The 24,193-nt window shown below is 39.4% G+C and overlaps 1 protein-coding gene across 1 annotated transcript in view; it reads right to left on the bottom strand.

Moving 5' to 3' along the window:
* The window catches only part of igdcc4 (immunoglobulin superfamily, DCC subclass, member 4), a 64,191-nt gene that overhangs the window by 22,021 nt on the left and 17,977 nt on the right, over nucleotides 1-24,193 (bottom strand). Inside the window, exons 2-4 of the mRNA XM_042514062.1 lie at nucleotides 17,059-17,373; nucleotides 9,576-9,717; nucleotides 4,901-5,034 (exon numbers count right to left, since the gene is read on the bottom strand). Coding sequence (XP_042369996.1) covers nucleotides 4,901-5,034; nucleotides 9,576-9,717; nucleotides 17,059-17,373 — 591 coding nt within the window. The remainder of the gene's footprint in view (nucleotides 1-4,900; nucleotides 5,035-9,575; nucleotides 9,718-17,058; nucleotides 17,374-24,193) is intronic.

The following is a 24,193-nucleotide window of genomic DNA, read 5'->3' on the forward strand; positions in this document are numbered from 1 at the left end:
ACCGTCAACTCCGGAGAGCAACGCTTAACCCATCCACGTAATATTACACTAAATACCTACGCATAAATGAAACGACTCACCAAACAACCAGTTAAGTGTGAAGAGCTGACATATTCTGAATCAGACAGATCCTGAGGTTTGTGTTTGTTGTTTCTTCCGTAAACCGCCAAGTTTGACTCAAACAGCTGACCGGCGGCGTGATACTGTGGGCGGCTCTGTTGGGCTACTGCGTAGGAATATGGATGTTATGTGGTTGAAAAATGTAGCGCCAAAATTAAAGGCTGTGTGACGGCAAGGTAAAGCGGTAAAATCCTCTCAATACAGCTTTCACTTAGACTGGCATTGACTTTTTTCAAGTTGGCCTATTTAAAGTGACTAAAATACGTTTTTATATCAACCACACAGCTGGCTTATGCTAAACCTTGAGTTGCGCGCCCCCTCTGTTTCTGCAAACCGGAAGCGCGCCGACAGCTAGGTACTGTATGTAAAGTTAATTTACATAGCACCTTTCACGGACACCATGTAATATGAAATACACAAACCATACATACGTTTCTCATACAGCCCACTTCAAAAATCCCAAACTATCACTTTAAGATGAGCATTTTACCATGGTGATCTGACTCCAGAAGCGAGTCAACCTCTAGTGGCCATTCAATGAACGGCAAAGACGAAGGTGATCACTTGGGAGCAGCACATCTGGCTGCAAAATACCTGCTGCAAAGATCATTTACCATAATCAGCTGTAGCTTCTACACTGACCAAAGAAGCTGCACTTTCCTGTGCAGGGACTGCGCTGCTCAACACAATTTCTATGTGGGTGGTCAATCTTTTTTATTCTCTATGCATGGCTTAGCGGCCCTCCAACAAGTAAAAAATACATAAAAATGGTGTAAAAAGAGTACAATCTGTTTAGAAATTAACTACTTAATTAAATAAATACCTCACTGTACCGGAGGGAATGCAAAGCAGCAGAGTCATGATGAGGTTTGTTTTACATTTCACATTAAAATAGATTAATCAAATCAATGCATCCTAAAAACAATCAAGCTAATTAATTAAGTACCAGTTAAAATAGCCTATGGTTCCAAAGCCCACAGAACCAACTTCATTATCACTTGGCAAGTTACACACAGGGAAGCACTTTGTACTTTGCTTCCATGACAGCAGGAAAACCATCAAGGAAAATATCCTGGACGCATCATAACTATCATTACAGGTATGAAAATCCATCAGAATATGAAGCATACATTTTGGCAAACTAATATTCAAAAAGCTTTTTCACTATCCAAAGACAAGAGCATTTGTTATGCAAAAAAAGAGAGGATACTTTTCTTCATATTTTGTAATGTAAGTACGAGAAAAGTGAGAAGAAATATTTAATGTCCAAATGCTGTTTCTGACTCACTTCTTTTGGCCTCATCTGTCTGTCTCTCCTCCTCTTTGTCTTTCTTTTAAAGGACACAAAGACTGTGACTCAAGAAGGACACAATGGTTTCCACAGAGCAGCCAATTACAGCTGACAGATAGCGACAGAGGCAGATAATACAACATAACTTTAATGTGGGTTGCCTAATGGAGAAACACATCATCACACCACTATTCACTGTTTCACTGCACCATGTAATCCACTAATGCATGTCCATGTAGGGTGCAGTCACCCTGGGCATTTGATCAAACTGGAGTAAGGTGTATATTGATATCAAAGTAGTCAAATACCATGGATGGATCCTGAAGGATATCCCTTTAATCTGTAAACAGCATTAATCATTTCATGTAATTGTCAGATTGGGTTTCATTGATGAAGCATAATTACATCATAAAGTAAAATGTACCCTTTGTTTGTTGCAATGGTATGAATTGATCTTAATAACATTTTGATAATTTGATTTCTTCTTGCTTGTTGTAGATTATGTGTAATCATTTTGATTATTGTAAACTGAGGTAAATTGTAGAAAACAAAGGCTACTGGAGTCAATTTGCTGTGGTTTTTACAAAATTATGAGTAATGCAGTTTAGATGAGCTTTATTGGGAGACAATAAAGTGTACATATGTAAAAAAAAAAAAAAAAAAAAAAAAAAAACTCACTCTTGCCAGCATTTACTTATGACTAACATAACATTTTTATCTGAATTGCATAACTTTGAATGTGTCATGCTCTTAGTCACTGAACTGAAATACTGAACAATTTGCAATTTCTTGCAATTTGCAATTCTTACCAAACAGGGAGAATGAGTCCTGTGGATGAAGGGATGACCAAACAAACAATGCCAGTTGCACACAGGAGACTGAAAGTTTAAACTGAAAGTTTAAGCCCAATGCCAGCACTAATATAGACTATGAATTCAATCAATGAATCAATGCCATTTTCTTCATATCTGTATGTGTTGCAGCAAATGGAGTCTGAAGGACAGGCGCACACTTGCATTCTATACAAGCCATCAGCAGCTTGCTGATGCTTTTAATGAGAAATGGGACTGAAATGTATAGAAATAATACTGTATAAAGAAAGCATGGCAAAGGTTGCTGAAGTTTTAGTTGGCTGAAGTCACATGAAAAAGGTTTTTAAACTTCTTTCAAGAGAAAGATGCCAAGTCTTAGATCCTCAGAGTTGTTGGTCTTTACCAAACGCATATTCTAAGCTCCTATTCTGTCCACTTTCGGTTTAAATATCTCTTAAGTTTACAGCTATATCTAAGGTACATAACCATATCACTTATATTATGCAGCAAGCAGTCTTACCCTGGCATTGGATGAAATACTACTATTGCTGTAATAATGGAGTCTTTTTATTTTTGCGTTACGGAATGACTGCTTTAGAACTTTTGTAACAGAAGCCCCTTTTTCACAGAAACTGTGCTATCGGGCCACAGTGAAGTCCGGTCTTTATGCTGCCTTTTTATTTTTACACAGAACAAAACAGCGACATCATGCTGCCCTAGTGGTGACATGCATAGCTGCAGCGACAATCAACTTGAGGGCGACATGACATACTCCAGACAAACCACGCCCACCTCCACTACAGGGCAAACCATGGGGCAAACTCACCAACACAACGGTTAGTTGAACTCCACTAACAGGACTTATAGGGACCAAATATGAGGCTAAACATAAAACATAACAATAATCCACTTTATCCATATACTTTATTTGTTACACATGAAGACATGATGTACCTTACAAGTAACAAGTTGTAACCCTTACCCTTATCCTAACATTGAATGCCCCAGGCCAACTAAGAAGCTAACACCGCCCTTTTTCCCTTGTCAAAAAGCCTATGGGATTTTTCCATTGGATTTTTGATCATTGCAGAAAATAAGCAAACAACCATTTATGATACTCACAGGTTTTGTTCAGCAAAATAATCTTTTCTAATGAACGACACTTTCTGGATTTTTAAAGCTTAAATGCAATTGTCTGAAGTAAGAAGCTATTGCTTGGCTTAAACAAACTAAACTACTGCTGTGTCGCCTCCACTGTGCGGCTGTAAAGTCGCGCTCAGCGCGGTTTGGCTTGCTGAATTTCATGTCGTACAACAAAACATTAAAGTCTTTTTTAAGCAAGCGTTAAAGCGTTAACCAAAGACCTTATTTAAGGCTACTAACCAAAAACCGATTCAAAAAACCCATTGACTTTGAGACTAGGGAACCGAAGGTGGTGAAATGCTAACAGATTCCTGGGATTTAAGACTCATTCCTGGGGTTCTTTAATAACCGCTTCTCTTTTTACTTAACACTTCATAGCTAGCTAAACGTTATCTTAGCATTTTCTTCAGTTCTTCCGGACCAAGAGGGCTGATTGTGGATTGAGGTCACATAACTGCCAGACCTTCTCACCCCAGTGAGTGATTTTGAGATAGCATGCTGGCATTCCAGAAGCAAAAAAGGCGTGACATGTTACACAACAGCATCAGCATCTCGTGTTACATATAACGTATGCGTTGGCAGCATCCTCATAACAATAACAATGGCAGCTGGTCTTGTCCTCTGCTCAGATGGTAAGGAGCTCCTGGACCTCATTGTTTTCCCAATATGTGGACATTTTCGGCTACTGTTGTTCTTATTTGAGATATGCATTATAAATCTCTTGGCTGTACGGTACCACACATAAGACGACATTAAAACATCACACCCATCCCATTCATTGTTCTGTCCTGCTGGCTGTCCCTTTTACACAGATGTCGAATTGGTGCTGTTGCTGTCTGCGTGACCGGCTTAAAGGCCAGTCAACTCTGCCCCCCCAACTCTGTGATTGCACCTTTGATAAAGAGCCATGAGGCAGAATGATGGCGCTAAATTCCTGCCCAAGATAGAGATCATAACGCTTTCCTGCTCACTGATGATGAGATTGATTCAGAGGTTTCTTTTATTAACCTACTGCAGCTTGAAAAATAATTAAGGAACTCGTTCACCAGCTCATTGTTACTTCACCCGTTTGTTTGACCTTCACTGTGCAGAGCGAGGTATGAACAGAGTTTAACACTAGAATGCTGTTTTCACATTCATCTGCTGAAGAGGCAAAACGTTTCTCTGTTTCTCTTTCTCACCCTAAATCAGAGGTTAAGGGGTGTATGTACGATCATAATTTTGTATCAGCAGTATCAAGTTTAGAGGACAATCAGGACAAAATGCAACTCAGACAAGTGTGATGTAGAAAATCAGAAACATTATTATTCAAAACTTGCTAGTTCAGTCTGTAAAATAATTGACTACATTTTTTTTTCAAACTGGATTAGATTAGTCACTGACAGACAAAACAAGCACACACAATACACGGTGAGACACTTTTCAAGCATCTAGTCCTAAAACTCACATTAGATTTTTTAAGGTTGGCCCTGGCAGCTCCCAGCGGGGCCTGGCTGCCTATTCAAACGCTATAAAGCACTGCAACAGACCTCACCTGTGGCGACAGTGAGCCTGGCTTCATGACTGATGTCCTTCCTGGCAGAGTTGGACGCAACACAGCGGTAGGCGCCCTCATCCTCCTTGGTCACCTCCAGAATCTGCAGCACCCCGTTAAGAAGGGAAATGAACCTGTTGTACACAGGGCAAAACAGAGGAAGATGTGACAGAGGGAAAAAGGCAAATGGCAGAGAGAGAAAATCGACTGAATAAAGGGCTTCGTGCTCTGCAGCATGAAGCATCCAGTTGATCAACTCTGCAGGGATCCTGCTGGGTCCTCACAGGACTCCATCCTTATTTATTACAGAGAGAGGCTTTTTGTGCACAACCACTACAAGGAAGGGTTGCAATTATATGTCATGCATTCAAAAAGTGACTTAAAGAAGTATATCACCAATATAAAATCAGTACGTCACTAGTGTAAAAAAACATCAATACTTTTGAAATTGGTGCAACACAACCAAAGAAAACAGAGAAAAGGTTCTGTGGCACACACTTTTGCTTAATAGGTAGAAAATTACAATTAACAGGATCGCAGTGCTTTACCAGATGAATAAAAGCTTCCTCTAGTGGGTGACGCGATGTAGATAGGTCCGTGCAAAACAATGGTAGTCGTTGATCTCATATTCCAGTTTAACAGTAAGTTAAAACAGGCAACTCAGTAACAGAATCTTGGTTTATATTTGATTAGCGCTGCTTTAACATTTGATTGTTTTTTCTGCCTTTGTTTTCGCTGTGCAGGAAGCAGTATGGCGCCCACTTCATGATCACAATCTGTCACTATTAAAGCTAAACAGAGCATTAAAATATGTTTCTAAAAATATTATAGGAAAGAAATGAGCAGTGCTGTAACATAATCTTAAGTTATATTCGATCAGCACTGGCTAGTTTTACTGTTTGATTGGATTTCAGTCAGAGTTGGAGAGAGAGGAGGGGGTCAAGCTCTATACTATTTGTGTCCGCAGTGGCGGCACAGATGGCGGGCAATACACAGATGTGAAAGTACAGTCTGTGGTTTGAGCAACCACCTGAGACCCAGCGAAACTCCGCTGAATGTATTTTACTTTATTCAGCAGAGTTTTGCCTTGGAGGGAGGAGGGATATCTAGGCACAATGGAGGAAAGTCTATCACAGTTCATCTACATAATTTACAGACAGACACTATTTTGGTACAAAGCTGGTTAGAAATCGGTAAAGTATCTCATAAAATACAAGGACAGAATGATGAACGTTATTTTTTCAACCTTCACAGAAACACAGAATGATTTCATTTGTGTATATTATCTTTCTGTAAACATATCTGTGCTGTTGATAGTTACTATTTCTGCTTAAATCCTACATGTCTCTACTTCTCCCTCCTTCACAGAGGTCATGATCCAAACATATTACTCCAAGCCCCTCAGGGCCCTGGCAATGTAATGCCACTGCACAACCTCTTATCATCTTTATCACAGCCTATTAATCCCACCAAAATATGACCAGTGGTAGCCTGAGTAGAAAGGGGGCAGGGAAAGTGAGTGGAGAGGAGTTAAGAAAAAAGAGAGAGGGAGAATAAAGGGGCAGTTGATGGGAAAAACAAAGAATGAGAAAAGAAAGAGATAATGGGGGGGGGGAGCCTCGAATGAAGAGAAAATGGGAATAGAGGGGTAACAGAAATAGAGATGTAAAGGGGGTAACAGCAAAGAGATAGAACAAGAGGTGGCAGAAGCGCCAATAGAGAGAAAAAGGCACATTAGAGCAGGAGAGAACAGTGAGAGAAAAAGCCAGTGATATATCAGCCATCCTTTGGCTCATCTTTGTGAGAGGCCATTAACGGCGCCTGAGGTCGGAGAACTACATCCCACCAATAAGACCTCATAAGCAGCGAGCTGTTTGCGGGTCATGCAGGGCTACAGCAGCCATTAGCACTTATTTCTGTGCAATAAGGTTGAAAACAAATTCCAAGGCGCCGGAGCCAGTAGAGTCACAGTAAAATGTCAGCATCGTTAAGTGGCCCTGTAAATGAGACTATGTGCAAGAGCGACCAGACAGAGAGGGATCTGTCAAGGATGTGACAGCAGACGTGCATTCTGAAAATGTTTTTTTCATTACTAGTAAGAGCACAGGGAGTTCATAGTGAGCAGTGTTATATAACCTCAAGGTGATTATTTAGTGCTGTTATAATAGATGTACAAAACCTGAATATTTACTTTGAAACAGTCCTGTAGCTAAAAGAAAATTCTTCCATTGGCATGCGATTTTTCTGGCAAGAGGAGTTTTAAAACATACATTAACCCTTTGAGACCTGAGCAAATTGCCTTTTTGTCTTTAAAATACATTGGTAAAGGACAATGAGCAACTTGTGAAGAAACTGCACTAATTTTGAATATATAATTATGATAAACATAGATTTTTCCCTCACTTCTTTAAAAAGAATTTTCCACATCTACTCATTGCTGGCAATCTGCAGAACAGTCCTTTCAAAGTTGCTCATTGCCTTTTGTTCCCATGTTTTCAAAAGAAAGCAAAGCAATTTGTTCAGAATACGAAGTTTTAAATACTAAATAAAAAAAAAATTAATTAAAAATTAAATAATAAGGGTAGGTTAGGTTTAGGATAGGTTTCTGAATGCAGCACAAGAAAAGTAATGTGGACCCAGGTTTCAAAAGATTAACCATTAAAAACAATCATTGGAAATACCAGAAACATTATCAATGTTTACATTTTATTTCATAAGTTCCATTTTTTCCTTTGTATAAGGAGGATATACAAATCCTCCCTTGGCAACAGATCTGCTTGGAAAATAGCTCTATATGTATAGAGCACTTATACGGTTTTTCTACTGTGACACAACAATTAAATAAACGCACTTGATGTGACTACATGTGCTGTTATTTGTCTCTATTGTTAGTAAGTCTTGTAGTGTATTATCAGGGTTAAATTAGAGTGCTTAGTAATCACTTCACTCTGACCTCTGCACTGAAGCTTGTTATTGCATATAGTTATGTTCCAAGAAATACATAAAGGAAGGATGGGGAAATGATATGACTGTAATTAAATGGCACTACAATGATATGCATGCACATGTATGTTCTTTATGTCTTAAGAACACGTCAATGTCAACTAGACGACTTAAAGGTTTTTAAGATTTCCAAGTATACTTTGTAAACACAGCACAGTCACATCTGGGTACAGGCAATAAAAACGAAAAAGGAGAAAAAATAAAAAAGAAAAAAAAAACCAAAACATCTGGGTACAGGCAGCATGCGGGGCATGTACGAATCCTAGGAGCAATTTCAAATAAAATTAAAGGAAACTGAAAAACTCTGATGTACGGAGTAACTCCTGCTGAGCCTCAAGCTTAAGAACTATGTCCATTTTGAAAATTCATACATTTTATTCCTATGATCTAAGACAATCCACAAATATTAGTAACCAATAACAACTCTCAAAAATCCAAAACTAGAGTGCTAAAACTTAAATTTGTGATTAGGGTAGAAAGTCTGGAGCTGCACCATAGGCAATGAATTGGGATGTTCTAGATGACACAGAGCATCCAGGGAAATGTTATAAATATATAGGGACATTTTCTATTTCAGAGCTGAAAAACACTAAAATAAAGCTCATTTGGACATAACAAGAAAACAAACCATCTCTGGGTAAGGTTCTCATTCACTGTCTATGGAGCCGCTCCAGACTTTATACTTGATGACATCACAAGTTTGAGACTTATTCTCTGGTTTCAGGCTTTGACAGAGAGAAGCTCATGTTCACAAATATTGATTGAACTTTCCTAGGCCATGGAAATAAGGTATTGGAATTTTTAATTTAGGTGTTTTACACAGAGCAAATTCTGAAATCATTTACTGTCATGAAAGGATAGTTTGCAAAAGGAGACAACTATTGGCTCTTTGTGAATGAGTTTTAAGTCCATACTTCCACTAACATTAGTGCAAGAGATGCCAGGAAATTATACAAGAAGACCTTCCACTTTTCACTTTGAAAATCAAAAACATATTCCAGTGAAAAAAGCAGATTTATTTGCCGCACTTTTTCTTTTGCATGGCTGAAAAATAAACCCACATAGCTAAATGAGCTATAAACAAGGTCACTTCTGTGTGGCACGTGCTTTCATTTCTGAAAATTTGTGGAACTCAGCATGATTTTTTTTTTCAAATTGAATGCAAGCTAACACAATATTTGTTATTTTTTATATTAAACCGTTTTTATGTGCACTGAGATTTAACCTTAAATCAAAAAGTGGAGGGCTCAGCCAGCTCGAGCTTAACAGTGGTCTTCACATCATATGCACTGAGGTCAGCTAAAATTCACACTTAACTTGTGTGTGTTTCCCAGATTAATTACTTCCTAAACTATGGGTTATTTCAATTTTACAGGAAGTAAATAAACTAGAGCCATGTCAAATATGACTTATCATGTCCATCATTTAAATGACTTGATGCCATGTAATGGACAGTTCTAGGATATTAACGTGAGAACAAATTAAGAGAATGTATAAGGTAACCAAAAAAGGTATACACTCAAAATAATTTGGTTAAAATCCCTTAATTCCTGAAACAAACCTGAGTAATGACATTGTTTATTTATTGATATATTGTAAGAAAATCAAAAGACAAAAGAGAAAACGGAAGAAGGAGATGGTGAAGGTCAAAAACAACACATAAAAGAGTCACCTGGTGTCCTCAGGCATAGCCACTGTGTCCTTTTCCCAGGTAATAAGAGGTGTGGGTACTCCCTCAATCTGGCACTCAAAGCGAGCAGATCCCCCAATGGGCACCGTTTGGGGTGATGGCTCCTGATGGAACTTCGACAGACCTAGGGGTAGAGAGGTGATAGAGGTCAGGGAGGTATCTATCAAAGAAGAATTGGTGATTTCCCACAGGAAAGACAGACACAAAAGGTGACCCACATCTAAACTACTGCCTGTGCAAATGACCTTTAATAAATGATCTAAAATATGTGTAACATGTTGTCTACCTCTAGGACACAGTTTGTTTGATGTAGGTCACACATGATGTGACTGACTGTGCAATTATCTTGAAGGCGGTTGACAGCTCCCTCATGGACAAAATCAGAACACACACACACACACACACACACACACACACATACACACACACACACACTTGGCTGCAAAACCAATGTGGTCTCAGGGGAAAGGGTTCTATGCACTAATTGTGGGCTCAGTCCTTAATAAAACAACAATCCCATTCACAGTTTTTGCTTAAATTATCAAATTTATGAGTTACTTTATTTCACTTGGTTCACTTTAAAAAATAGCATAATCGAGGTTAGAATCTGTCCATGCAAACTTCTGATCAGTGCATTTAGGCCATTTTAGGGATGTTAAAGGTACCATTTCCATTTTTGTAATTTAATTAAAAACTTGTTGAGACCATTTAAATACCCTTGAATGTCCTGATTAGGAGAAATTTGGGGATTTAATCAGGCTTGGCTAGATTATTTCTCTCCAGGTCGAGTCTTGGCAGGGCTCCAGTTTTCATGGCCTCAACACATTCACACGCACGGGAAAGCTTCCTACTATAGATAACACTGAGCACCAGGGGGCAGCAGTGAGCACTGTCTGAGGGCCTCTAACCTCTGACCCCAACAGGCTGTTGGAGAAGAGAACAAAACTGGTTGGCTGTCCCAGCCACTTTGCCTGTAGCTCTGACTGAGGAGTGGGGGGTGGATAAAAGGAGAGAGCAGAGAGAGAAGACAGAGAAGGCAACCAAAGGCAGGAAGAAAACAGGAAGGTAACAGAAGGAGACCCCGAATCCCAACTGATATAATCAGACTAGTAAAATACAGTGCTGTAGGCCTATGTAGTAACGGCAGAAAACCAACCTTTGCACCACAACAATCATTATAAAGCATTATAGCCTAATTTGTGTGTTTGGTAAAAAAAAAAAAAAAACAAGGCACGGCATGGGACAAAAAAAAAGAGCATCCTGATACAAAAGCGGTCTGTAATCAGTCATTCTTTCTAGTCTCTTTATCCTGTTCTGTTAACACATTTTCTCCATGTGAGGCTAATCACAGAACTGATTCAGACCAGATCTGCACAGCATGAAAACATGTAAAGATTAACCAGCACTTTATAACATACAGAAATCCACCTTGCAGGAAAGACAGAGCTGATTCATGCATTTCAAAGAGCTGCTGGTGGCAAAGATACTGTTTAATTATACAAGTGATTACATGAGAACAAATTACACAGCTTCTTCACTGTAACTTATCTTTTTTCAACAATAGATTGGATCTTATTAAGAGGTAACGTGTAATTTGCTTCCAAATTTTAACTGCTGTATACATTTCACATCAGCGTGACGCCTCTCACATCAGCAAGATTGTCAGTTTCCACCAGTCATTTTCTGCCCAAGTGTGTCTAGCACTTATTGTACATAGGCAAAGAGGTGTTACATGTTAAATGTAATCGTTGGTATCGGAAAGCAGGGTTTACTGTGTTGTTGTATTGACGTCATAGTTTACCTACAGTGTAGGCTGACGTGCACACCCATAGAAAAGTAACAATATGTTACATAAATTCCTACTGAAAACCATTTCCCACAGCACAAATTAAGCTTTTGTTAGCTTCTATTTCTCAGATTAGCAGTAAGAAATTGTGAAGACATACACCACAAAATAGTATTTTAAGTACTGTGTGTGATTTATCCCAGCTTAGTTTGAACATAGAAAAACCAATACACTGCTAGGCTAATTTATGCAACGGGAAATGTTAAAGACTTATGCCAATACCGTTAGCATGTGTGTAGAAAACATGTCTAGTATTAGACAACTGTTTTGTTGGTGAACGATGTGAGTTATAATGGGTCTGAAATTTTAAACATTACCTATGTAAATGTTTCTGTTGTTCCCAGCATCATATGAGTAGAGGAAAATGCTGCTAGCTGCTTGGCTAACAGTGGGTTTAAGTAAAATTTCATTGGCCTACGCTAATAACTTTTGCATGTTATATTTGTGGGAAAGCTTGTCTACCAAGAGACAGTTGTTTTGTCTGTGAACCTTGTGAGTTACAATGGATTTGGATGTTGAATGTTTAATATTGCCATTAAGCAGTGTCTTCTGTTTGTTTTAAGTGTGTTCTGAATAAATTAAAGTTCCCTGCACTTCATAGAAAGTCAACACAATGGCAAAGGAACCCCACAGTTTTGTCAGTGTATTTGCAAGCAACTTAGACACATAACCTCACAAGTATAAATGCTCACAACAGCTGCGTAGGCTTCGGCATAGGTTCTACGCAGAGCCTAAGCACAACTATAAATCAGCCAAGGGGCTCCCATCATGCTAACATACAGATGTTTAACACAATGTTCACCATGTTATTCACTGTCATATTTTAGTGTGCAAGCAAGCCAACATTTTCTTATTAGCACTGAATAAAAAGTGCAATGAAGTGCAAACTGAAACACCATACAAAGTGTATTTTGACTTGATAATGGCACCACATAAATGCACTGAAATGAAAAATGCAGATCTGCTGGTATCACTGGAGGTAACAAGGAAATCACTTTAAAAACACTCATATTCATCCTCCGAGGACCATGATTCTCTGTGAAAAAAAATCATGCCAATGCATCCAATAGTTGTCAGGATATTTCGGTCAGGACCAAAGTAGTGGACTAACAGTCCAACACAACAACATTCCCATCCCATTCCCATTGACCTGCTGCTAGCATTGCTAAAAACCAGCATAAGAGTGGAGACGTGGATGTCATCTGACTTTAAACAAACAAACTATGGAAGGAAGGACTGAGTGCAGAGCCTTGCACCACCTCCCAAACTTACTTCTGTTTGTGGGTGTTTTCAAACTTGCAGTTGCCTCAAGATTTCTAGCTACCCCAATTTATTGGACAAGATTTCCTCCAAAAACCACTGCAAGCTTGAGGAGACACAGGGCGGACTTTCCCAGATTACTCTAACCCCTAACACACCAACTGTTAGTCATGGCAACAAACTGGCCATCTGTGTTTTCCTACCACTCTGAGGGAACAAAGTTTCTCAATGAGCACACAGAGGCAGACACACTTGCTTGGCCATAATAGCAGAAAGCATTTCATTCATTCTCAAAACACTTGCAATGATTGTTGCGTAGCAAGCTTTGCAGGAGGTTTTGATCATTAAACCCGCCACTTCTAGCCATTACACAGCACGATGCCCTCATGTAAACACACCACCTGTGACACTGCCAGAAAGTGCCTGACAGGGTGCCAGACTCACTGCATGTGTGTGTGCATGTGTATAAAATTGAGCACAAGCTACTTGTACCTCAGTGTTGGCTCTGGTGCTTGAGTGTGTGCCTTGATGCCTGTGCATGGACTGCTTGTGATTACATTACTGGATCACTGTGTGCATCTATGAGTGTCGGTGGGGGGGTGTCTGTATGTGAGTGGTGAACAACAGCTGATCAGCGAGAGTGCACATGAGCACACTTTAGCGCAAAAGGGGGCGGAGGGTGTTCAGAAAAGACACTTTGCCCATGCTGTGATGGAACAATGGCGACTGGCTGGGCTTCCACCTCCACTCTGTCAAAGCATAATCATATGAGTCTTTTCCCAGGACTCCATGAGTGTCCCACGCAATGAAATTCCTTGACAGACGTACCAGGAACCATAGTGTTTTTCAGAGTAACACTCCCAACGAAAGGTGACATATCAAGCCACAGGGTCAAAAAATATGTCCAATTGCTTCCTAGCAATGGGAACTTTCTATGTTAAAAAAAGCAAAACAAAAAAAAACAACAACATGCAGGCAGCTCTTTGGACATTGCTCTAAGAAAAGTGTGTAACCCCTCAATGCACTCCATTAAAAGTCCCCATCTTGTCTTTCTTTGCTCTTTCTCATTTGTCTCTCTCTCTCCTGCCCTTGACTTTACCCCCAACTCTTTCTCTTTCTCCGTCTTTGTCCGTCCCCCTATCTATGCCCCACTCTTTGGCCCCACAGCTATCAGATTGCAGCATTTTTCCCCTCCCCTTGTGCAAGCAGATAATTCCACCCGTGACCTCTTTGCTACCCAGCTCTTAGGCAGACTAACAGTGTAAAAAACCCATCAAGCATGCCCCTGGCCTCGACAGATATTTGTAATAGCAACAGGGAGCAGTATGAAATGTTAATTTCCAATTTACAGTATGCTGCCCTTAAAAGCTTTAAAAAGGCGCCCAATTCTCTCAGTTTTCGCATTCATGTAGGACTGATCTGCCAAACAGTAGCCCTGACAGAAGAAATCCATTTACAGTAACTCTGTGGCACTTTTTATGTAAACTGATTTAGCCTGTAAATTAGTGTTAGATGCACATGAACTACCATTGTTGATCTTGAATGATTCTCCTTCTTCATCTTTTAAAGGCATGGGGTGCACAGACTTGTATATTTTATGACTGATGAAGACTGTATGCATTAATATAAGGCTGCCTTAAAATTATAATTTACTAAAACCATGTCTGTTGAAAATGAAGAGGCACTTTGATGCATCAGCGTGCATTGCCGAAAACGTGTGCAAAAATATCAGTTTCTTGAGCTTAAAATAAAAAAGAAAATGCACTTTCTACCATGTCCTTTGTAAATGAAGAGCAAAAATTCAAACGTAAAAAGTACAGCTTGTTTGTATGGAGGAGGGAGCACACTTTTTATGATTATGACATCAGCTCTTTGACTGTAATGGCTTTGCAAAAGCTGGTAGGAATTAGGAAATACTGACATTCACCTCAGCAGTCTCATAACGAGAAAGGTTAATTGGTCTAATTAACATTAAAAGCTGCTTTTTTCCCTGCATCATCATTTACCCGTGAATGTGTTTGGGAAATGTAATGTACACACTGTACGCCGCCTCTGGCATTTTGCCGAGAAAAGAGCGAGTTAGAGACTGAAATGCTGTTTATCCAAAGAGGAAGCCAGTTTCTTTCACACTGTCTCTCCTTTTCCGACACGTTCACATGCTTTTAGACAAGGCCACATGCATCATGTACTGCGACAAGGAAACTGGAGCAGGTGGGTTTTCGTAATGTGTTTTCACAGATGTGATCTCTGCTACGTTCTCTCTTCAGTCTCATTTCTGCTGGCGAAGACGCAGTAGGAAACGGGAACGTCCGCTCAATGTCAATGTTGAGGCAGTTTCTGCTTCGACCTCCCGCACACACTGGTCACATCTATCTCATAGCCTCTTGCCGTTGATTTAATTCAAGAGCCACACACAAATGCATGTGCGCATACATAAACACACACACACACACACACACACAAACTGAAGGTCATTCTTAATGGTCTCTGAAGCTTTTCCTTTCACCATCACTGCAAACTCTCTTCAGCCTTTTCCGCCGTCTCGCCATTCATCCCACACATACCCCTACCCCTCCTTTACGCCTTATTGTCCCCCAAACAAGAGCTCCTCATAAATAGGCATGTGACAGCTGACAAAAGCAGGGGCATCCACAAAGGATACAGTCTCATTTTACACAAAGCTAATGACTAAATAAAGACTAACACTTAAGAGTGTAAGAGAAAGAGGCCTTCTTGGAAGGGTGATTAAAAAGCTACAGCCTGTCCTCTCATCTCTCCCACCCGCATCTCCCTCTTCATTTCTCTTCATTTCAACCCACTCTTCCTCCTTTGCTCTGTGCCTTTTAACAGACTATTGCTTAAAAGTGTACCTGTTCCCAGGACACTTGTTAGCGCTCCACTAGAGGATAAGTCTGCTATCTGAGGCAGAGGAAAACCAAGTTCATCTCCATCCATGCAAGGAAATTCCCTCGGCAAATCTGACAAATCACATTGCACTCTCTCTCTCTCTGTATACCCAACCGAATGCTTTAAATGGGTGGATGAATCAAACCAATATTCCTCCATTACATTATCGTCTTCCTGCAATTTCAAACATTTGGACTGCCCCAACACATACACACAACACATGTGCACAATAAAATCGCTGCAGTCTACAGCATTTTTCTACAATCACATTTTTTTCAGGCAGAAGGGGTGCCTTTATCATATTGATATAATGTATTATGGTTTCACACTACAATCCAATATCACGATTGTTACGGCTGTGGCTCCCACCTTAGGCTTACTTTCAATAAAATGTAAAAAAAATGGTGAAACATGTTCATCACAGTTTCCCATAGGTGATGTCTTCAAATGTCTTGATTTCCCCAACTTAGAGTAGAGAAAGTCAAATATACACAATTTACTATCGTGGAAGACTCCACAAAGCTACAAATATCCACATCTACAAAAAACTGGATCTGGAGCATTTTTACTTAAAAGATTACAATTTTTTTTTTATTTAAGCGTCAATCTGGTTCCCTCGACTGCCGATGGGATTTTTTCATTGGATTTTGGATTATGTGCAAATGCAATCACCAGAAGTGTGCTATAAATTAACTACACCACGGTGACATGGCTTAACCCTTTAACACTTGCATCGACATCAGTTTTCTTGTGCTGCATTTAGACACCTTTCATTAGCATTTCAACCATTTAAAATTGAGAAAATCGATATGATTTGGATTTCTATTATGATTTGGGTATTTGATTAAAAATGTCCAGAAAAATATATGTATAATTATCTTTAAAACTATATGCATAATTCTCTCAAGAATATATACAATTATGTTACAGAAAACTTTGTTTTCTGAAGAATCAAGTCAATTTGCTCAGGTTTGAAAGGGTTAATACGACCACCAGGACACCTAAAGCCTTCAAAATTTACAAGTGGGGTATTTACTGACATATTTTATGTCTTAATTTCTTAAGCTTGTATTAACCACAGACCTATTCTGAGGCTTCTAACAAAAACCGCATTCAAAACAAAAAAACAAAAAAACATTGACTTCAAGGCCAGGGACAAATTATTGTACCACTGTTTTGTGGATTTTCATGTACCACTGTGTTGTTGTGGATTCATTTTTTGTTTACCAATGTATCGATTAAATTTGTAATTTCTTAACTCTACTCCATCTACTCATTACTTAACCCCAGGCAAATCACCAGTCAGTCAGAAATGCAGAATACAGAATAGTGCACCTACAAAGCTTCCAGCTAACCTGGGGCACTACATGCAGCATATGCTTTAATTTGCATACTATGTGATTCATTTCACTAATCAAAACAAACCACTAAATGTATCTGCTGGACACCTACTTGCTAGAAGAACATTTACAGTCCGGCTGTTCAGGGCTCCTATGGCGCTGGCACTCATGCAGCTGTAGCCCCCCTCCATGCCCTGGGGAGGCTGGCCAGACTTAGAGATCGGCAGCAGGAGGAGGGATCCGTTGGCCAGATACTGCAGGAAGTTACTCCCCTCTGGAGGCAGAGGCTGGCCATCATGAAGCCAGGTGACATTGAAAGGTGTATCGCTGGCCCCAAGGTTGCAGTCCAGCAAGAGGGGCAAACCTGGCTCCAACACTACATGGCTGGGCCCAGCGCCACAGCTCAGCTCCACCGAAACAGGCTTTTCTGTGAGGGACAAAGAGAAAAAAAAGTTTGTTAACCATTCTTTGTACCTGCAAAAGTTCATCCTTGATGTAAAAAATACATCCCTAAGTCATTTTCTATTTGTCAGCATAGTTTGTGCACAATATATCCAAAGCCTCTGGAGGAACCTTTATATTGCTCTGTGAACACTATCACAGCTGAACTAAATATTGCATGTTTCTTCTCCACTGATCCAATTTTTCAGATATCTGCATCATTTGTCATTTTTCTGTCTTCTTTGTCAGTTGGAATGTTTGGCAATTTGTCATTTTATATCATAACTTCAATGAAATCAATAGTGTTGGCAAGACAGATGAGTAAGGGTAGTGGATTCCAGACACTGGGTGTTTTGGGGACAGACAAGAGGCCAGAGTCAGAGGAAGAGTAGGAGGAGTTCTGAAAATTAACTGGGTGCAGAGGCATGGAGGGATTTGTATTTTAGCAGCAGGACTTAAATGTCAGTGGGAGAGAGGAGAAGTCCTGGAGTGAGAGGTTGATGAGTCTGTGTGAGATGAGCTACAGAGTGCTACATAAACTGCAGTGAAAGGTGATGTAGTTGTCTGACCACAGCCATTCTACCATGCTTAAATTCTCAATATAAAACATGATTGTGACAGAAAGTTGCAAATTGTTCAAAAAATGAATGCATTCATGGCCACATTGTAAATGTTTTAACACACTTTTTGAACCTTTATCCTATCTTTATATCATTACGTATATCTCACCTACATAGTTGATATTATCTCTGTGTTGTTGCACTTTATTTTTGTTAGAGATGTTTGGGTTGTAGCCAAGTCATCAGCACTGTTAAGTGCTGCTTAACAGTTTTAATTCTGTTCTTTAAAGAACGAGATAGAAAAGGGTAAGAAAAAATAGTGACAAATCTAATGAAAAAGGGATTTCATGAAAAAAGTAGAGGGGAAAGATCAAGAGAGAACTAGTGATATGAGATAAAAAAAGAACTACAGACTTCAAACCTCGACTGACACGACAAACAGGCTGAATAGCATTACAGAAATAAGGAAAGAACATAAAAAGTAAGGGCCACAGTAGCTCTACTTTGCACTACTTTGATGGACAACCCATATTATCTTATTGAGAGTAGTGTTGGTGCTTTTAATGCATGCATTAACATATATTCTGTTATCCAGGGGAGGCCAGACAAGAAGTACAAGACAAGTTGAAGGAGAGTGAATCTGCCGCATTTAGTGCTCAGGTGATGTTTAACTACATTTTTTTATGCTTGTATTTTATAACAGAAGAAGGGAGAATCAAACTTTTAAAAAGACATTTAGAGACATTAAATAGCAATTAGGATAAAGCATTAATCATATCTCTGTTGGACATGGGCAGATCATGAGAGAGTGGGCCTCTGGGCACAGGTATGCACCACCCCTCCTATACAAGAACTAGAAACATAGACTTTGTGGTAATTTTGTCTCTTTATTTGTTTTGCATCTGTTTGTTACCATTACATAATACATCATCTTGTGGTTTTGTGTCTCCTTGTCATTGTTTTGCCCCTTTTTTACTTAATTTAAGATCATATAAGAGACAGCGCAAACGGCAGGCATCCTGAAAAAAACAAAACAAAAACAAAAAACCAAAAACATGAAGCAACATAATAATTATGCATTGGTTTAAAAAACACAGATCAGTGTAATAAGTCTACCGTAAAAAACAGAACAATATTATAAGTAAGCAGAAAAAGGCAAAATATAATAATAAGACAATTGTGTCTCTTTGCAGTTGCTTTGCATGTGGTCTCATCGGCATGTGGAGTGAGTACGTTTTAACTTGTATTACATTTTGCAGGTAAAGTCCAGGGGGCCCTAACACTTTAGACCCCTGGTCATGTGTCTGGTAGGTCAGTTCAGAAATTCATGCTGTTAGGTAACTGTATTTGACATGCTGTTTGTAGTCAGGATTTTCAAACTTGCTTTCCATTAGAATTATACATCATTTAGCTTTCCCTCTTGTAACTGAAGTGCCGTGACCAATTTAACATCTTCTGAGTGAGTTCTCTCATCTTGCTTATAAAACCTCTGTATTCCTATTGTCTGACCTCCTCTGTACACAAACCTGGTGTCTGACTTTTCTGTTTTGCTCTTAAGTGCAGTCGCAATTACTGCGGCGTCAGAATCCAACTGAACACATTAACACTGAAAGCAGAGATGTTTGGGTTGTAGCCAGTCGTCAGATGAAAGTAGTCTGCGTGAATGTGGAGGTTTTTCAGTCATAAAAGTCACTAGTTTCAAATTAGCTTTGACAGCCTTTGGGAAATAAAACAACATTAACCTATCGCTTTAGTTCGACCTCCACAGTCTGGATGTGAAAGTGCAGTGCAGCAATTAAACCCACCTGGAATTACTTGCTGGCTTATGATTTAAATCATCACCCTACAATTCATTGCAATGTAATCAGAAGAAAATCATCTCTTAATAAAAAATATATATTTCACTCTTTTCAAAAGTGAAAGCTTGTTGGCAGAGCAGCGAATAACAGCAGCCTAAAAAATACATCCAGCCATCTGTCAAAACTGGACCAAAGTCCCCTGAAATTTTGCTTTAAAAAAAAACAACAACATCCTTTCTTTTCATTTAATGAAAATAAACTGCTTTACTGAACACTTGGACAGCTTTTTGGGCAAAGTGTCATTTATTACAGTACTATACACAGGGATGTACAAGTGAGTTTCCACCACACAGGGGCGCCCCCAAGGGAAAGTCAAGCAGGGCGATGGCCACCCTAATACAATTACTGCCCCCCTCATGTAAAAAGAGTTGAAAGCTTCCATTATTGCCTCTCAGTAGACAACTTAAGGAATCAATTGGTACCAACTTTACCAACATAGCTTAGAGAGAAGGGACCTAAATAATACTCCAAAATCTGGCTAAATTTTGACGAAAGAACAACTAGCATGTCCATTTTCAAGGGGGTTCCTTGAATGAATATGGATTCTTAGTCTCCCCATAACTTAAGGCTTGTTCCCTGTAAATGTTTTGTTCCTTACAGCCAATGTGCTCTTCCAAATTAAAGCTGCATATTTGTCTTTTTAAGGAAAAGGACTACCAGCCTATTTGAAGAAAAAATGAACCACCTAGATAAATTATACATTTAAACAGGCTTGTTAGTAGTCAAAATGTTGACTGTACTAGTATTAGTCAGTAAACACCAGATATTTGTATTATTAACTGCAAAATAAGAACCCAAATTACATCAGGATTCTCTCCATATTGACATAGTTTCCTACTAGCTTATGTACTTCAACACCATAATTGAATTCCTTAAAGTCTGTTATGGCTTTTGGTTTTGGTGCCATCCCAAGAAGCCCCAGCTGGTCACCCCTATGCCGAATTTCTGAAAGGACCACTGCCATCACAGCAATGGTAGATTGTGTTACCGCCAGGGTACACCTACAACTGACAAAAAAATTAAAATTAAGGACATGTTACTTAAAATGTCTTTTTCATGAAGTCATTACTGCATCCGTGCAAGTAATATCATTTAAACTCCCCTTCTACAGTTCATTTAACAAACCACTTCATGAATCCAGCTTAGAAACACTATTTTCTCATACTTACATTAACACACACACACACATACACACATAGGCAGGTTTCTTTCAGCTTCTCTTTCTCCAGCATTGGATTAATTAAGTTAATGGGAGATGGAATTTTTTCCTTGATTAAATGAGGCCTGACCCCCCACCATCGCTTCCTGATGAAGAGGCTGGGTAATGCTGAGAGAGGCTGCACACACAAACACACACATACACATCTGCCATGGAGACAACATAAACATGCATGCACACACATGCACCCAAACAGACACACATGTAAAGAAAACTAAAACACGCTCTCACTGGCGTTGGAGCGCGCCAACACACACACTGACACAGATCACCTCCACGGCTCCTCTCTTACTCACTCCCATTTCGACTAATTAGGTCTCATTAAGTCATTAAAACGTTAGCAGCCATTTCCCAGCTCACTGCCAATGGTTTCAGTTGGCGAGAGGTGGGGATCATTCTGCGTTGGATATGGAAGCCATTACGTCTCATAAAAGTGAAGTAGAAGTGTGATGAGGAACATGCAAAACAGAAAAAAGCAGGAAAACACAAATTTTCCTAATTAACCTGTGCACTACAAATTATGTACTAAGATGAAATAAAACATGGGTGTTAAAAAAGTTACTGCTACAGTAAGGTCCTTTTACAGCATGACCTGCTGTCCTTTAAAATAATAGGCATAGTAAGCATAACACATGTTTCACGTAGTGGCTATTTCATTTGGGAATAAAACACTTGATATTGAGACACGTTCCCACCGGAAACCTCGAAGTGTCCTTGATTTGTGGCCATGTGCAGCACACACACATGTTCACACACTGACATGTACCCACATGCCCATTTACAACACATACACAGACACATGCACGCCCACAGAGTAACTATCAGTGTCTCATGCGGACACATTGTGGTAAAAAGGGGTGGGGGGAACTGTGAAGTGGCCATTTTGCCATTTTACTGTACGAATGGGAGCTGCTGGAAAGGACGGGGTGCACTCTGGGATATAGTAGCGGCTGTGCGGTCTCACTGACCTGTAGTGAATGGATTGTGATGGCCCTGCGCCAAGAGGTTCATAGCTTACTCTAAGTAGAGAGAGGACAGGGGTTTACAAAAGGGAGAGAGGATGAAATACAGCCTCTGTCGCGGTTACTACAAACAAACCCGAGGACCATGACAGCCTGATGGACAGCAGGAGAAATACAAAAAGGGAGAAACAAAGACGCAGGCAAACCACACACAGACAATAAAGTACCCCTTAGCAGATCTGAAAAAAAATTGACACCTTATCTGGAATTATAATATCCTTTTAATTGTGCCAATAACAGTATTTTGGGTGGGAGGTTATAATGGTTCCAAAGATTTTGTGAGTTCCTGTTTGGTGCACCTTCACATGACTGCCATATATCAGGCGGTTAAATGGTTAAAGACTGATTTGTAGCCCTATTAGTTATTAAACACACACACAAAGAGGAGAAACAAAACACACTTAGACAAAGAAACAGACAGTCTCTGTCTGTCATACTGACGGAGAAAAAGACAGAGAAAAGGAAAGGGAAATGGAGAAGTTAGGAGGGCAGCGCTCTTGATACCATCAACACTATTTGGCTGGTCCATTTCTGTTAATGGATCACCTATTCACAAAATGTTTGGGAAAACAGAAGGAGAAAGAGGAGGAGCAGGAGGAGGAGAGTGACCCAGCACAGCTCACTGTCAACAGAGACTGAACACCACATGACCCGGGGGCCACAACTCAGGTTTCCACAGTCTCTGAAGTGAAGGTATCCAATACCTCAGGCCTTTCAGGAACAACAGATAAAGAGGCTCGCCAAAAAGGCTCCAAAAACGGGTGCTTTACGTGATGCATCGAATATTGTTTTAACCCCGATGCGATGTACCCAAGTGATACCCAAGTAGAGGTGAAATATATGGCTAAAATCTTCTATCACAGTATAATTACAAAATCAGTGTATGGTGTGTATATATATATATATATATATACACCAATACAGTAATTGTTCTTTAAATTTAATCAAGAAATGATAAAAACATACTGTACTTAATCATATAATAATAAGACTGCCTCTCATAAGACAACACTTGAGTTAAAACCAGGAGATCAAAACAGTACAATCACTTTTTTTTTAATGGAAGCTAAAGTGTTTGACATAGGTGTACATTTGAAATGTGCATTTGTCCCCATCCATAAAAACATTGAGGTAGAAATTTTCTACACCATATTTCTACACCCTAGTTCTACACCGTAAATTAATGCAAAAAACTGCAGCATAAAAATTCACCACAATATAGGAAATTAAGTGTTTGATGCACATCATTTTGCGCAGAAACCCACTATAGCCACTGCTTCATGTGCCCCACCACTAGTACTAACTGCTCTTTTTTTGGTCCTCTATCATCACTAATATTTACTACAGCAGGCTAATTCTCTGCTACAAACCAAGAATATACACCATTGTCACGTTATAGCCTTGTTATATTTATCTTTTAATAAAAAACATAAAAATAAATTGTACGCTGTCATTTTCAATTTCCTCTGGTATCAAGAATGAACATCTATATCTCCTTTAAGGTGTTGTATCAAAGTTAGAAATGCCAGCATCATGACAACACTAGCTGAGGCAGATGGGAATGTCATTAGTTTGAAAGTATTTGGTGATAAATCCAATTAATGGATGAATTAAAAATTAAGTAAGTTATAATCATTTATCCACTGGGAAACATGTATGAGTACCAAATTTCACGGCATTTAATTCATTTATTTAATTCAGGACCAACAGACCGGCACTGCCATCCACAGAACACTGCAAGCATGGTTTAAAAGTGCCACAAGTGGTGCTGAATAACAAGTGCCAAGTAGTAGACTGACCAAGGTCACAAAAAAGATATTGAGAGAGAGGATACAAGACCAAGAGATAAAACCCAGAATTACAGAATGAAATACAGGACTGAACAGTGCAGATAAGATTAGGGCAGCCTTGAGACTCAATTGAAAGAGAGCAGCGAAATGTGATTACAGACACTTTTGTGAAGAGGGACCACAAAAGCACTCAGAAGTACGGATAACCAGATTGCCTTGTATCCCCTGTTAAATTGACACAGAAGCAGCAGATAATTGCTATGAGTTGTTCCTGAATTATGTTGGCAATGTATTGTACCATACACTGAGGAAGTACTTGGAAAAACAGCACTGGAGGCCACCACCATTCACTGAAA

The sequence above is a fragment of the Plectropomus leopardus genome, chromosome 1 (genome assembly GCF_008729295.1).
Source record: "Plectropomus leopardus isolate mb chromosome 1, YSFRI_Pleo_2.0, whole genome shotgun sequence".
Lineage (NCBI taxonomy): Eukaryota > Metazoa > Chordata > Actinopteri > Perciformes > Serranidae > Plectropomus > Plectropomus leopardus.